We start from the raw sequence: 14,222 nt of genomic DNA on the forward strand, positions 1-14,222 counted from the left end.
CAATTGCAAAAGCGAAATGCAAAAGAAGCTTGAAGAAGGAATATACATCCATTATATTCTTTAGAACACTCTTTTGACATTTATTTGAAAAGACAAAAATCTATTATGCAAGTCTTTTATTTTAAAGTAATTTATTCCCAATTATTCAATTTATCTTCTTACGGAATAAATTATTTTAAACTCCCAAAAATATTTCCTTCAAATTCAAAATATTTTATATTCAAGGAAATATATTTCAAAGTGTTTACTCAAGTCAAAATATTAGCCAAAGTTTTGTTCAAACTCGCAAATGGCTAATCGTATTTTATTCAAACCTCGAGACTGGTTTTTATCGTTTTAAATCCAAATAAAATACTTCTACTTGCTAGAATGACTTGAAACTTGAGATGGATCATTTGAATAATGTTTTTGGTGCATAGTAAAATTTTCGTAATTTTCTGAGAAGTTTGGACCTGACGCTATTTTTAGGGGCTGATTGGGATCTTTGACTGGACGTTTGACCAAGTCAACATTGACCAAAATTGACCAAAATTTCCAGATCACCAATTTCCAATATTCTATGATTTATCATAATTTTTCTGGAATTTATTTAGCATGTTCGAAAAATCGTATTATTTAATGTAACGGTTTTTAACCGTAATCTCGTAATGCGTGCCACTCTTCTAGAACATTTGGATGCTGAGATTTTTGTCACATGTTGGTGGTCAACTCTTACACAAAGCTACTTTATGCTTGTAGGGGACAAGGGGACAAAGGTGTAAGGTTTTACTTTAAATTGAATTTTATTCAAATTTTCCTTTATTTTGTTAATACTTCCACACACCAACTTTGCCTATAAATACAACCCTTCCCCAACCCATTTCCACTAAGCTAAGAGCCATCTAAGTGCTGAGAATTTTCAAGAAGTGTTCAAGTATTCAAGTTTATACTCTCTCTAATATACTTCTACTCCAAAACCTTCTTACTTAAGATATATAGCCATATACACAAGGTTTTGATACACTAGCTCTCACACGCCAACCAAGCTCATCCACCACCACTTGCAAGCCTTCGTAAGGGCTGCCCAAAGTTCTTCCGAGTGCCAAAATCCGGCCGAACCTCCGGCGAATTTTTCCGACGAACTTTTCCGGGTATTATCTTAAAGTGGTTGTTTTTAGCTTCTTATTTGTGTCTTACCGACCATAATTGTTTTAGAACTTTGTGCTTAAACTCTCTTGATCTTTTATTAAGTTCGTCTACAAGGTTCTTCGAGCAAGAACGAAAGATCCGGATTTGTTCAAGATATCTACGATATATCTTTCTCTTTAAAAGAGAACATAGAAACGAACATCCGTGAAAGTACTCGATCTCTATTTAGAGACGAAAGATTTGAACGAAGATTCAAAGAGTACTCTATTTCTTCAAGAGATTTGTGAGAAAAGAATCGTCGTTCTCCCATCTATCACCTTCGTGTTGTGTGGGAGGTTTATTAACGACTATAAGATCTTTTACTCATTAAAGCTTCAAAAGATAAAGTTTAGCAACACCATTGTTGTTAACTTGGCTAAACTTGGAAGAACCTAAAGATAAGAAAGACTTACAATCTCCGAGATCTCATTTATATCTCTAAACGGAGTTTTGTAATCCAAGTATTTCCTGATTAAACATTTGAATCAAAGGAAGAAATACTTGTGGAGCCTTAAGCATATTTTGCTTAACTGTAAAGGCTTGTTAATTGCTCCCACTTAACTACTTGGAGTAATTAAACGTATACTTGATCTTACACTATAGATCCAAAGAAAGTATACTAGACTTGACTATAATATTTATAACTTGAATATTATTCTCATTTCCGAACTAGTACAGTAACATACTAGTTCAAAACTCATCTTTTATAACTTGTTTGTTTCGTAGATATTGTGTTCTAACTTTTGCAGTGAGGTGAAGTGAAGTGAGGTGATTCTTGTTCTAAGACCCAAGTCTTAGACGAACTAACGGGGAGTTAGTCGTCTTCGCACCGTGAAGAAAAGAAAAGACCCAAGATCTAAGACCTAAGATCCAAGACCCGCAAAAGCTTAGGAATACAAAGACTACACCAAGGTTCTACACCGACTTTGAAGAAGTAACGGGGAGTTACGTTCTAAGATAAGTCAAGTAGAGTTTTTACATTTATTGTGAGGTTGTAACGGGTAGTTACGAACCAAGATAAATATTTGTAAGTTTAGATTGTAAAGGCTTCTCCGCCGGCTATAAGGAGTACATCTTTCTTATAGTGAAAAATCTCGAGTCCGGAGAGGAGCTCGGGGACTGGACTAGGGGTGTGAGAATCTATTAGAGGTTGCTCCATCGCGAACCAGGATAAAATCGACCGTGTGATATTTGCTCTTTACTTCCGCACATATAATTGCTAAACAACTCGGTAAAAATATTTAAAACTTGGAAAATATTTTTAAAAGGCATTTATAATTTTTAAATTGGACATTAAGCTATTCAACCCCCCTTCTAGCTTAATTTACGCCTCATTCAGGACCTAACAGGATCCATTAATTAGAACTGAAGCTTTCATAAAATGAAGGATTTTCCTAATCCATCCTATCCATTTTTGCCCAAATCCAAAGTCTGATAAAGTGTTGAGCTAGAAATTCCAATCCACTGAGTCAAAGGCCTTCTCAAAATCTAGCTTCAGGATGATGCCTTGAGTTTTCCCTATTTTCATAGAGTGCTCAACCTCATTTGCAATTAAGATACTTTCGGAAATCTGCCTTCCTCTCATAAATCCAGACTGAGAATCAATAATGATTTTCCCCATTATGCCATCCATTCTGCTAGCTAAAATCTTTGTGATCAGCTTAAATGAACAACTGATCAAACTAATAGGTCTAAAATCAAACAATTGGATTGGATTATCTTTCTTGGGGACCAGAGTGATGAAGGAGGAATTAACTCCTTTAGGCAGATGTCCCTTATCCATGAAGTCTTTGATAAAATTGAACACATCCTTGTTGATCCATCTCCACAACTTTTTAATGACACCATTATTAATCCCATCAGGTCCAGGAGCTTTGTCTACACCTGAGCTTGCAATTGCCAAATCCAGCTCTTCCTCACATAAATCTCTTTCTCAATGAGTGCTTTCCTCATCAGTAAGCTTCCTTGAGATTAGAGATCTATTTTTGAAAGTAATATGATTGAATTTGCAACTGAAGAGATTCTGGAAGTGACATGTTGCTGCTTTCTTTATTTCTGATGGTGATACCACCATTCTACCATTCCATAACAATTTGTTGATGGAATTTTTGGCTCTCCTCCCTTGCAAGGCTTGGTGAAAGAATTTGGTGTTCCTATCCCTAGCCTTAAGCCATGTGATTCTTGCTTTCTGCCTAACCATGCAGTCCCTGATAAGATACATATCTTCTAGCCTTTGCTTGAGAGCTGTGATGATTGAACTTTCATTAACCCTCTCCTCCTCCTTTGCCAATTCCTCTTCTGTGTCCTTGAATTTGCTGTAAATATTCACATTGAACTCAGAATTCCCCTCTTTGGCAATCCCCTTGACCTCTCTCAGAAGATCTTTTAAATCTAATTTGAAACATTTACTCTTCTCCAAGCTGTCCTTAATTTTATCCATCAGGGTCTTATCCTTCAGCCAAACATTGAAGAATCTATAGGGCTTAGGACCCCAATTAGTGTCTTCCTTATATAGCACTAAACCCCTATGATCTGAGTTTTTCCTAGCTGTGGCTGAGATGATCCATCTGCAAACTCCTGCAAATGCTGAATTTATTACTGCTCTGTCAATTCTGCTTCTCTTGTTTAATCTACCAATCCAGGTAAATGTAGCATTCACAACATCCAAATATACAAAATTAAAGTCCTTCAACCATCTGGAAAAAATCTCACAATCATCTCTGGTCTAGCTGCAGTTTAGAGTCTCCCCCATATTCTTAGTCATATCAAAGTCACCAATGAGAAGAATTTTCTCATCTTCCCTTCCTCTCATGGTATTCTCCAGGTTTTCTAACAAAGATTGTTTCCCTTCCAGAGTCTGTGGACCATAGATGTTACATAATATGAATTCTTCCCCACTTGAAACCCATTTTAGTTTGCAACATAAAGAGTACCTCCACTTAAGAACTCCTAAACATGTTATAATCTTTGAGTCCCAAACTGTCACCATTCCTCCTGAATTTTCTATAGAGGCTTGCATTTCCCACCCTAGTTCTGTGTTCAACCATACTTCTCTTAAGTCCTCTTCTGATACAAAATTCATCTTGGTTTCTTGTAAGCACACTATCACAGGTTTTGTAGCAAAAATCTATTCTCTTAGGTGCTTTCTGGTTTCCTTACCTCCTAAACCCCTTAAATTCCAGCTAAAAACTCTCAATTGATCCATAAACGAAATAGAGACTGAGTAAAGCTTGCACTTACTATATTAAGGCTTTTTCCATCTGTTCTTTGATCTCCTTCAGAGCCTCCATCCTAGATTTTTTTAATTTCAGTCCCATGTCCTCTGCCATTTGAACAATCTCCAGTGCTTCCTTATCAATGTTCCGTTGGACTTTTAGAGAGTTTGATTTCACTAGAGATTTAGGAGGGGGAACCCTCGAATTGTTTCTTCTATTACCTTTATTTGCCTTGCTGAATTCGCACCTACCAATATCGAAAGGATTCCCTCTGAATGATTTCCTTTTCTGCTTATTTCTTCTGTAAATTTTCATCTTGCGGATGATATTGCAAATGGAACTCTGGGAACTTTCATCCAGTGTTTGAAGGTCCCCTGTATTAATAGACTGGTCTTTAATAAGAAATTCTTTTTCACATCCTTCCAAACTTTCATTCTCTTCCTCTATAGTGTCTTAATTCCCATTTGCACAACTTTGATCTTTCTCTAGTGCCTTCTTCTCCTTAGCTACATGTTGCTCAGAATTAGACTGCGGGCTAGAGGTATCTAACTTCTTTTCATTATGTTTGTTTGAACTTGTTACTATAGCCATATTCTGATTGGTCCTTGCCAACTCTTCTGTATTGAGCTTTGCTTCTGGGAAACTTGACTGGTCATTATCCTCTAACCGTACTGCATTTTCAAACTCATAAAGCTTAACCTTAATTTGGACATCTGCCAACTGCACTCTAACTTCTTCCATTATGCGATCCAGTTTCTCAATATACAACCAGATCCTTGGATTTTCCAAGCTTGAGTGATACATTGGATTATTTTCCCACCATCCCCAAAAAACCAAATTCTCTAGTGATTACTTGTAGATTTTCCTCAGACCATGCATTACACGGGAGTCCTCGGATTTCAATTAGAGTTTTCCTTTTAATCCTGAAAACCTCCTCCACCATTTTCCTAGGAAGTATAACCCAGTCCGATAAATTTTCAAAATAAAAACTATCTTTCTGAGCTTTTGTCTTGAGGGACAGGATGAATTTGGAACAACTAATCTCCTTAACAACAATATCTTTATACCCTAATTCACCTAGGACTTCTTGTAGTATCTCTCCTTTCGGGGGAAATTCCGAGTAACAAATTATGCTTTTATTAGCTATGGACTCAACTTCCTTGTTCACCTTTAAAGGAATGACCCCTGCATCGTCTGGTTTATTCTAGCACTTTTCTGTGTGAGTCTTGTTGTTGGCATTCCCAGCCTCTCCACCTTTTCTCATATTGATAGGACTGTCTATCTTATCCTTCCCCTTACCACCTACTCCTTTAGGAACTTCTTTTTTCTCTACTCTACTGGGCAGTTTTGGGGTAGCAATTTTTGCAGGGCTCCCTCTAACTGCTTGAAAATTAGCTCTGGCTAAACTCATCTTTAGGGGTTGGGAGTAGAAGACTTCATATTGAAGCTTATCCATCATTCTATTAATTTCCTTTGGGCTCTGAACTTTCACAAACCCAAATCTCCTATTGTTTTTATCTCTTTTCTTGGGGAGTATTATGTCTGTAACCTTCCCAGCATTACCAAAAAATGACCACAACTCTCTAGCCCTAGCTTTCTCAGGGATACCACTAACAAAAATAGTATTATTGTGTCTCAGTTTGGAATTGGATTTTTTAACCTTCTTCTTGACCAGTATCCAATCATCCTCCTCTTCATGTTCATGTGTAGCTTTATCGGATCTAATCTAATCTATCCGATTAATGCCCACCACTGCCTCCTTGTAGTTTTTCTGTGCCTTCATATTCCTCAGACTTTTGTAGTGAGCCTGGTTTGTCGCCATTCTTAAGCCTTCCTCACAACCATCTTTCACCATTTTCAGAACGTTTTTATCTACCCATTCATCACACTGTAGAATAAACCTCTTATGGATAGATTCTCCTTCTTCAAGTCTTTTCTGAAGCTTCCTATCTGAGAACCTTATTATCGGACCATCCCAGTTGCATAGCATTTGCTTCTTTAGGGCCTCCTCTTGAGCCTTTAAATCCCCAGCTGCTGCTTTTGTGAGGAGCTCCTCTTCTACACATCTCTTGATTCGTTCAACCCTGTTTTTAGCATATCTATTAATACTCATGCCGTTCTTCTCGAGCGCTGATATCACATCCACATCCATAATGTCCTTGATCTTCATTGCTTCTCTTTTGATATCTTCAAAATCTTCCTCTGAAATATGTATAATCTCCCTCCAGGTAGCACCTCTCTGCTTGTCTGCTGTCTTGATCGCCGTCCGTTTAGCCGCCGTTGAAGTCGAGAAATTTGAAAATCTTACTGTTGAGCGTGCGCCTTTTGCTCTCCCTCATGATTTCGCTAGTATTTTTTTGAATAGATTTTATTAAAAAACTAATGAATAGAAATCTGGATGAGAGAGCAAAAAAACTTAATCACTAAGGATATGAAAAATAAAGATTTATAAATCGGAGAAGTGACAGTTAGAACTCTAGTCACGGGTCGACTCGCAAAATGAAGAGAAGTTTTTAATATTGGTATTTGTAAGCTTGAAATGCGAGTATGTTTGTTAAAATAATATAAAATAATAATTATATATTTTTTTCTATATTCAAATAAAATGATTTACATTTTAAAAATATTTAATTATTATTTTAAATAATTATAACTAAATATTTAACTTTAATAAGAATATAAAAAATATAATAAAATTAATTTAAATTTTGTTTAAAAGTAATGTCGGGGTGTTTTACATAATTATAAAATTTCAGTTATAATATGTTAGATATTTCTATGTCGAGAGTTTTAGTGCATATTTGGTATTCTACGTCTATATAATTTTAGAATTAAATATCCAATATTTAATATATTATTTATAAAATAAGTCACTTTCCAAGATGATGTTTTCCCATCCCATGCTTCCATTTGTTTGATAAATTGCCGGCTCAAATCATTTCTACCACCGTCATGACTCACTTTGCAGCCCTTAAAATCTGCCTAACAAGTGGGTTGTTTCAAATGCATAAATCCAAACATCGTGCTCTCAACTACGATGTTCATGCAAATTTACCAGATAAAAACAAAACCCCATATATAAATCTTCATTTACAAAATTTCACCCCATAATGCACCGACAAAAATAATAATTAAAAAAGTCAAAACAAGTCAAATTACAACTCCACCCCTTGTTCCCACCTCACTTTCAACGGCAACTGTATGTTTGTGTTCGATCTCAAACACACTTGACTACCCCCACTCAAAACAACTCATCATCCGCCTCTTGTGCATCTCTTTCTCTGTATAAATATCTCTTTCTTTCCCATCATTTAATTCAAGATCTGAATCACAGACACCCCTTTTCACATTCTCTCTGGTTTCCACTCAGATATGTGCTTTTGCAGCTAGTTCTTGCACTTAGATCCACTAAACCCACTTGAAAGGTACAAGCTTTTTCAATACCCAGATCATAATTTGTTGGTTTTTTGCTGAAATCTTGCTAATGTAGTCATTTGGCTGATTTTTAGTTGATTTTGGTGTTTTCTTGAATTTTGGTAAGTGTTTTCTTGATTTTTGTGTTGTGATTGCATAGGATGTTTTGCTTGCTGCTATGAATGTGGTCTTGATTAGAGTGTGTTTGTTAGATTAAAGCACATTTTAAGTTACTTGGCACTACTATGACATGATTTTCATAAGCCTGTGAATTTAATCAGATGTCGATTTTAGTTCGAAATTCTTGTTGTGGAAAATGGTCTTAAGTGATTTTTTTTATTTACTTGAATGCTTTGATTTGTTATTTGGGTTGTGGTGGGATTGAATTTGAGTTGATTAATAGGGGAGAGTTATTTGTTGAGTTAGATCATGACTCAAGGGAGTAACATATGTACAGAACAGTAAGATCAAGATACCAAGAAGTGATTAGTTTAAAGTTAAATCAAGACACAAAGTAAAGATCAGGAGGAGTGTTCACTGATCTGTTGAATTAGATCGAGGGAAAAATGTGATGATCAACATTTTGTGACTTTATTAAATTTATTACTCCAACATTTTCAATCTACCAAGTGTTTCCTTTGAATTTGGCTTAATGAAAATCACCACCCGTGATTCAAGTACAGATCTAATAATTTGAAGTCCGTATTCAACTTTACATCAGTTGACTGCAAGTCGATGGGTTTTATCTTTCAGTTGAATGGATGTAATTATGTAATTATAATTTTTTTTTATCTCTATTACAATACAGTAGATACATACAAGTTGAAATGAGCCATGATTCATGGAAGATTCTAGTTTAGATCTAAAAAAATGCATATTCATATCATGATCTGTATGTGCAAATCCTTGTTTTATAAGATTTGTCCTAAATCAGATTTTTTGCATCTACTTTTATTGACTTATTTTTATGATTATATATCTTGGTGGCATTCTTTATAAATTGTTTCCTATATTCTAACAGCTTTTATGGCATTTAGCCGTCATTCTGTTTTTCTCATAAAGTACAACTTATTAACTTTTTGGATTTTTTTAGTAATTTTTTTCATTTTATTTAGATATTACTATTTGTCATTTACAGGTATATAATACAGGTATATTTTCTGTGAGACATGGCTACTGGAAAATACTCCCGAGTTGATGGGAGGAAGTCTACAAATTATTGTTCAACAGCCACAATCGTGGTGTTTGTTGCTCTTTGTTTGGTTGGGGTTTGGATGTTGATGTCATCATCTGTCGATCCTGTTCAAAAGTCTGATTTGTCTTCCCAAGATTCCAACACAGATTTCTCTTCCCAGGATTCCAAAGCAGAGCTCAAAGAGAAGGTGACAGATAAATTTTCTAACCAATTTGAAGATAGCTCAGGTGAACAAGCAGAAGATGCAACAAAAGAAGAGAGCAAACCTACAAAATCTGAGGAAGAGAGCAATTCTGAAGTCAATGAGACAGAAACTCAGGAAACTCAGGAAGAAAAGACTGCAGAGGAGAGTTCTGGAGGAAATTCTAATGGTGAAGAGGATTCTAAAAAAGATGGCGAAGGTTCAGATAATGAAGAATCAAATTCAGGCGGAAAAGAATCGAATCCCAGTACTGAAACAAACGAAAATACCCAATCAGATTCAGAAAATGAAAAGACTGAGACTGAATCAAATTCGAATGAGGGTGGTGATAAGCAAGAGACTGAGGAAAGTGTAGAGGAACCCAAAAAGAAAGAGGATGAAAAGTCAAAGGAGGAGTTTCCTGCTGGGGCCCAGTCTGAGATTCTAAAGGAAACTACCACTGAGAGTGGGTCTTGGTCAACTCAAGCCGCTGAGTCAGAAAGTGAAAAAAATTCACAAACGTCTAAATCGACCAAGGATGCCAGTGATTATAAGTGGAAAGTTTGTAATGTTACTGCTGGTCCAGATTATATCCCATGTCTTGACAATTTGCAAGCTATCAGCAAGCTTCCACACAGGGACCACTATCAGCATCGTGAAAGACATTGCCCAGATGAAGCCCCGACCTGTCTCGTCTCTCTTCCTGAAGGTTACAGACAATCAGTAAAGTGGCCTACTAGCCGCGAGCAGGTATAACTTTTGATTCTAGTTCATATCTAGTCCTCTGTTGATGTTACTCTTATCTAAAATTGACCACTCCCTTTCAGATATGGTATTATAATGTACCTCACACTAAGCTGGCAGAGGTTAAAGGACATCAAAACTGGGTTAAAGTTACTGGCGATCACCTTACATTTCCTGGTGGAGGAACTCAATTCATTCATGGTGCTCTACATTACATTGATTTCATTCAACAAGTAAGTTATCTCATATTTGATTCAGCCTATCTTATCATTTTTGTCTTTCCTTTCTTATTGTCCTTTTGTTGTATATGAAAAATTAATAACTGAAGGTGTCCTAAGGTTAGACCGTGGACATCCGGTACATAGTCTAAAACTTTTCTTGGAACAGTTTAATATTACTTCAGTGATTAAAATCAAAATTATGTCATGCAGACTCTTTCTGATATTGCTTGGGGAAAAAGGACTCGTGTGTTATTGGATGTTGGTTGTGGAGTGGCCAGCTTTGGTGGATACCTTTTTGAGAGAGACGTAGTTGCTTTGTCATTTGCTCCGAAGGATGAGCATGAAGCTCAAGTGCAGTTTGCTCTTGAAAGAGGAATTCCTGCCATATCAGCTGTAATGGGTACCAAGAGGCTCCCCTTCCCAAGTAAGGTGTTTGATATGGTCCACTGTGCTCGTTGTAGAGTCCCTTGGCACATTGAAGGTAATGTTTATATCTGACTTTGATATTTGTGTTGCTACTACTTCAAAGTCTAACATGCACATTATGGTTTGTTGTAGGTGGTAAACTGCTCTTAGAGCTTAACCGTGTTCTGCGGCCTGGTGGTTTCTTCGTGTGGTCTGCTACTCCAGTTTATAGAAATGATACTGAAAATGCCGACATATGGAAAGGTATGTCTTCCATTTTTTAGTTCATCTCATTTTATAGGAGGATCTCTGCAAAGTTTTTTAAATTGCTCGTCTTTGAGCTTGTACACTTGTGAGTGTTAATTTTTCTCGCACCAAGAAGTCTTGCGTGTTATCATGTGAGTTTTTTGTATCTCATTCTTTGCTCAAATATCTGGCAGCTATGTCTGAACTAACGAAGTCCATGTGCTGGGAACTAGTAAAAATTAGCCGTGATGACTTGAATGAAGTAGGAGCAGCAATATACCGAAAACCATCATCGAATGAGTGCTATGAGAAAAGATCACAAAATGAACCCCCACTCTGCAACAAAGCTGACGAGCCAGATGCAGTCTGGTATATCATTTTGCATGCTTGTGATTTAGTTTTATTTCATGCTGTCACAGGATATTTCATTGCATTGTTGATAACATCATTACTACTGTTTATTTAGACATTGCAGAAACTATTGCATCTGTGTGCGCTCTAGTCATTAAAAACCATTTTTTAAAAACTTTATATGCTATCTATATACTCAAGTTGCTTCTTTTTTCTCTCCCTGGCCTATGTTTACTAGCTGTAAGCAATCAAACGTGTTTGGATTCTTTTTTCTAATGCTGTTGTGTGCATCATCAGGAATGTGCAGCTTCAAGCATGCATACACAAAGTACCAGAAAAAGTGTCAGAACATGGTAGCCAGTGGCCAGAACAATGGCCAAAAAGATTGGAGAAAGCGCCTGCATGGTTAAGTAGTTCTGCGGTTGGAGTATATGGCAAATCAGCCCCAGAGGACTTCACTGCTGACTATGACCACTGGAAACGTGTCGTCACTGCATCATATCTGACTGGTTTGGGGATTGATTGGTCATCAGTAAGAAATGTCATGGACATGAAGGCTGTCTATGGAGGGTATGAATTTAGATTTATCGTTAGTATTTTTTATTTTTCAGATGATGTTAGCAAAATGTCTCGAAGCTTCTATGTTGAGTACTAATCGTTGTCAATGCTTATTTGTACGCCTGTAGATTTGCTGCAGCCCTGAAAGACCTGAAATTGTGGGTTATGAACATTGTGCCAATAACTTCAGCGGACACACTTCCAATAATCTATGAGCGTGGCTTATTTGGCATGTATCATGATTGGTGTGAATCATTCAGCACGTATCCTAGAACTTATGATCTGGTTCATGCAGATCATCTCTTCTCTGATATCAAGAAAAGGTTTGTCATAATACAAATGTGTCCTGGTAACAAATAAAAAATAACTAATTGATTTTTCATTGAATGAATATATAAATTTTTACTAAGTTATCTGCACTACTGAACAGGTGCAAGTTACAAGGTCTAATGGCAGAAGTTGATAGAATCTTAAGGCCGAAAGGAACATTAATCGTGCGCGACAATGTGGAGACAATAACCGAGATAGAGAACATGGCAAAGTCACTTCAATGGAAGGTCCAGTTCACTTACTCAAAGGACAATGAAGGATTGCTGTGTGTACAGAAATCATTTTGGCGTCCAACAGAGGTGGAGACCATCGCATCAGCAATTGAGTAGGCGCAACCAAAAACGGTCATGTTAAGTTGAACATGGCTGAAATAGAATATTGTTTTGTTTTTCCAGCATTCTCATTCAAATGCTATAGAAATAGTTTAAATACCCATAATGTACTTTGTTATACATAATTTGTTTGTGTAACGTTCCTCTGAGTCGGATCCCTCAAAGTTAGAGGATTCGACTCCTTGTTTTTGTTGTAAAATTACATTTTGTTACTCAAGGCATCAATGGCAAAATCTACATAGTATTTACATATATGATCACTTTTAATTTGCCAAATTTATTTTTTCAATTTTGACACATCCGGTTGTTTATACAGAATTCACTAGTTCGAACCTAAAAAAGCAACTCTTTTACTAGGAATGGGTTGCTTTTGCAGACTAAGTTGTGCAATCATCTCGAACCTAAAAGAGCAATTCTATTATGAAAAGGAGAACGCAATTCTATTATGAAAAGGAGAACCTTTTGTGGACCTAAGTTGCATGACCATTTTTCTTGTTGTATATTTCGATGTGGTTTGGAATTTTAGATTCTCGAACACACTTATCCATTATACGAACGTTTGATTTTTTACGCATAACTCTAAGCACTTTGACTATATAGCAAATATTAATATTTTTGTAATTTTCATTATTAATAAAAATATTTTTATTCAAAATTTTTTTTTTTAAAATACTAATTTTAAACATGTAGTCAAGCCTCCTAAAAATACCTGACACGCCCTATATAATGGACCAGAGGGAGTAGCATATATTTGGACATTGTTAGGAACTAGTTGAGAAGCAGCGCGTTACGGCGATCTATAAAATTTATATTAATGATTCAATATTAATATTTTTAAAATAAAATAATTTTGTAGTTGTCTATGAAAAATATATTAATGTTTCAAAATTAATATATGTAGGATAAAATAAATTTTATATTATAAAAATCTTGATGTAATACCAATACTAATATATAAAACTCTAAAATTGGACTATAATTCATGGTGAAAAAATGAAAATAAATTTATACACGAAATTAACATTTTAAAGCACGACGAATCTTAATTTTATTTGTGTTTTTTTAAAAAAGTAATCATGTTCTTACATTGCCACCTTACTCCAATTTTTTTGGATTGATTGTGCACAAAAACATCTAACTTAAATCCGTGAGATGGCGGTCTATAACTACTCTTGCTTGTAACAACATAATACTGTATAAACAGCCTTCACTTAAAAGTTGCTTGAACGGAGCAAACAGATAATGCATGAATAATTTTTTTTCATCTATACAGATTAAATCATATAAAAATTAACAACAACAAACATGTCCGAAGAACAAAACAAATATTACAAAATAATAACCAACAAACATATATCACCAACAGTTAATTTATTGATATCATCCATCAATATCATGTCAAGACTATATTCTTTTCATGTGTTTGGATTTGTCGAATCCAACATAGCTGTCTATAATTACCTTTGCTTGCAACAACCTTTATTTTTTTTATACTGTATTAACAGCTTTCACTTATCGTTGCAGAAAAACGGCACCACCGAGTTAGAAATCGAGCAAGAAGACTATCACGAGAGAGGGGTAGGGTTATGGTATTGAGAGAGAGGAGGTTGTGTTTAGATGATCCAAAACCGTACCATCTATATGGGTATTTATAGTGCAGAGAGACTTGTGTGCTACTTTTTCCCATAATTAAATAATCCGAAACAAAATCAGATTAAAACTTTCAAACTACTATATTCCATAAATAATCTGAAACAAAATCAGAATCTGAAACTTGCTTCTAATATACCCGAAACTAAAAAAGGTAGTTCTAATTTTTGACAATTTTCATCCAAAAATTCCAGAAAATTAGAAAAATAGAAC

At 35.6% G+C, this 14,222-nt stretch overlaps 1 protein-coding gene across 2 annotated transcripts; it reads left to right on the plus strand.

Annotated features, from left to right (window-relative positions):
- The first annotated feature begins 7,595 nt into the window (after nt 1–7,595).
- On the plus strand, nt 7,596–12,611 carry LOC108203999 (probable methyltransferase PMT24). Of its 2 annotated transcripts, none has more exons than XM_017373240.2 (9): nt 7,596–7,807; nt 8,935–9,922; nt 10,000–10,149; nt 10,348–10,618; nt 10,696–10,806; nt 10,983–11,157; nt 11,437–11,709; nt 11,826–12,020; nt 12,128–12,611. In XM_017373240.2, the coding sequence occupies exons 2-9, from the start codon at nt 8,966–8,968 to the stop codon at nt 12,354–12,356; spliced, it is 2,361 nt and encodes a 786-aa protein (XP_017228729.1). In that variant the 5' UTR covers nt 7,596–7,807; nt 8,935–8,965; the 3' UTR covers nt 12,357–12,611. The 2 variants fall into 2 exon arrangements, with proteins under 2 accessions (XP_017228729.1, XP_017228735.1); XM_017373246.2 differs by having other exon boundaries at nt 7,669–7,807; nt 8,948–9,922.
- The last annotated feature ends 1,611 nt before the right edge of the window (nt 12,612–14,222 follow it).

This window comes from Daucus carota, chromosome 1 (assembly GCF_001625215.2).
Source record: "Daucus carota subsp. sativus chromosome 1, DH1 v3.0, whole genome shotgun sequence".
In the NCBI taxonomy this organism is placed as follows: domain Eukaryota; kingdom Viridiplantae; phylum Streptophyta; class Magnoliopsida; order Apiales; family Apiaceae; genus Daucus; species Daucus carota.

What these genes read in the sequence shown, in the direction of transcription:
- LOC108203999 (XM_017373240.2), top strand. Translation starts at nt 8,966, where the DNA reads ATGGCTACTGGAAAATACTCCCGAGTTGATGGGAGGAAGTCTACAAAT. An exon ending in AGTCCCTTGGCACATTGAAG is followed by an intron (nt 10,619 to 10,695) that starts GTAATGTTTATA and finishes GGTTTGTTGTAG; the next exon opens with GTGGTAAACTGCTCTTAGAG. An exon ending in AAATGCCGACATATGGAAAG is followed by an intron (nt 10,807 to 10,982) that starts GTATGTCTTCCA and finishes AATATCTGGCAG; the next exon opens with CTATGTCTGAACTAACGAAG.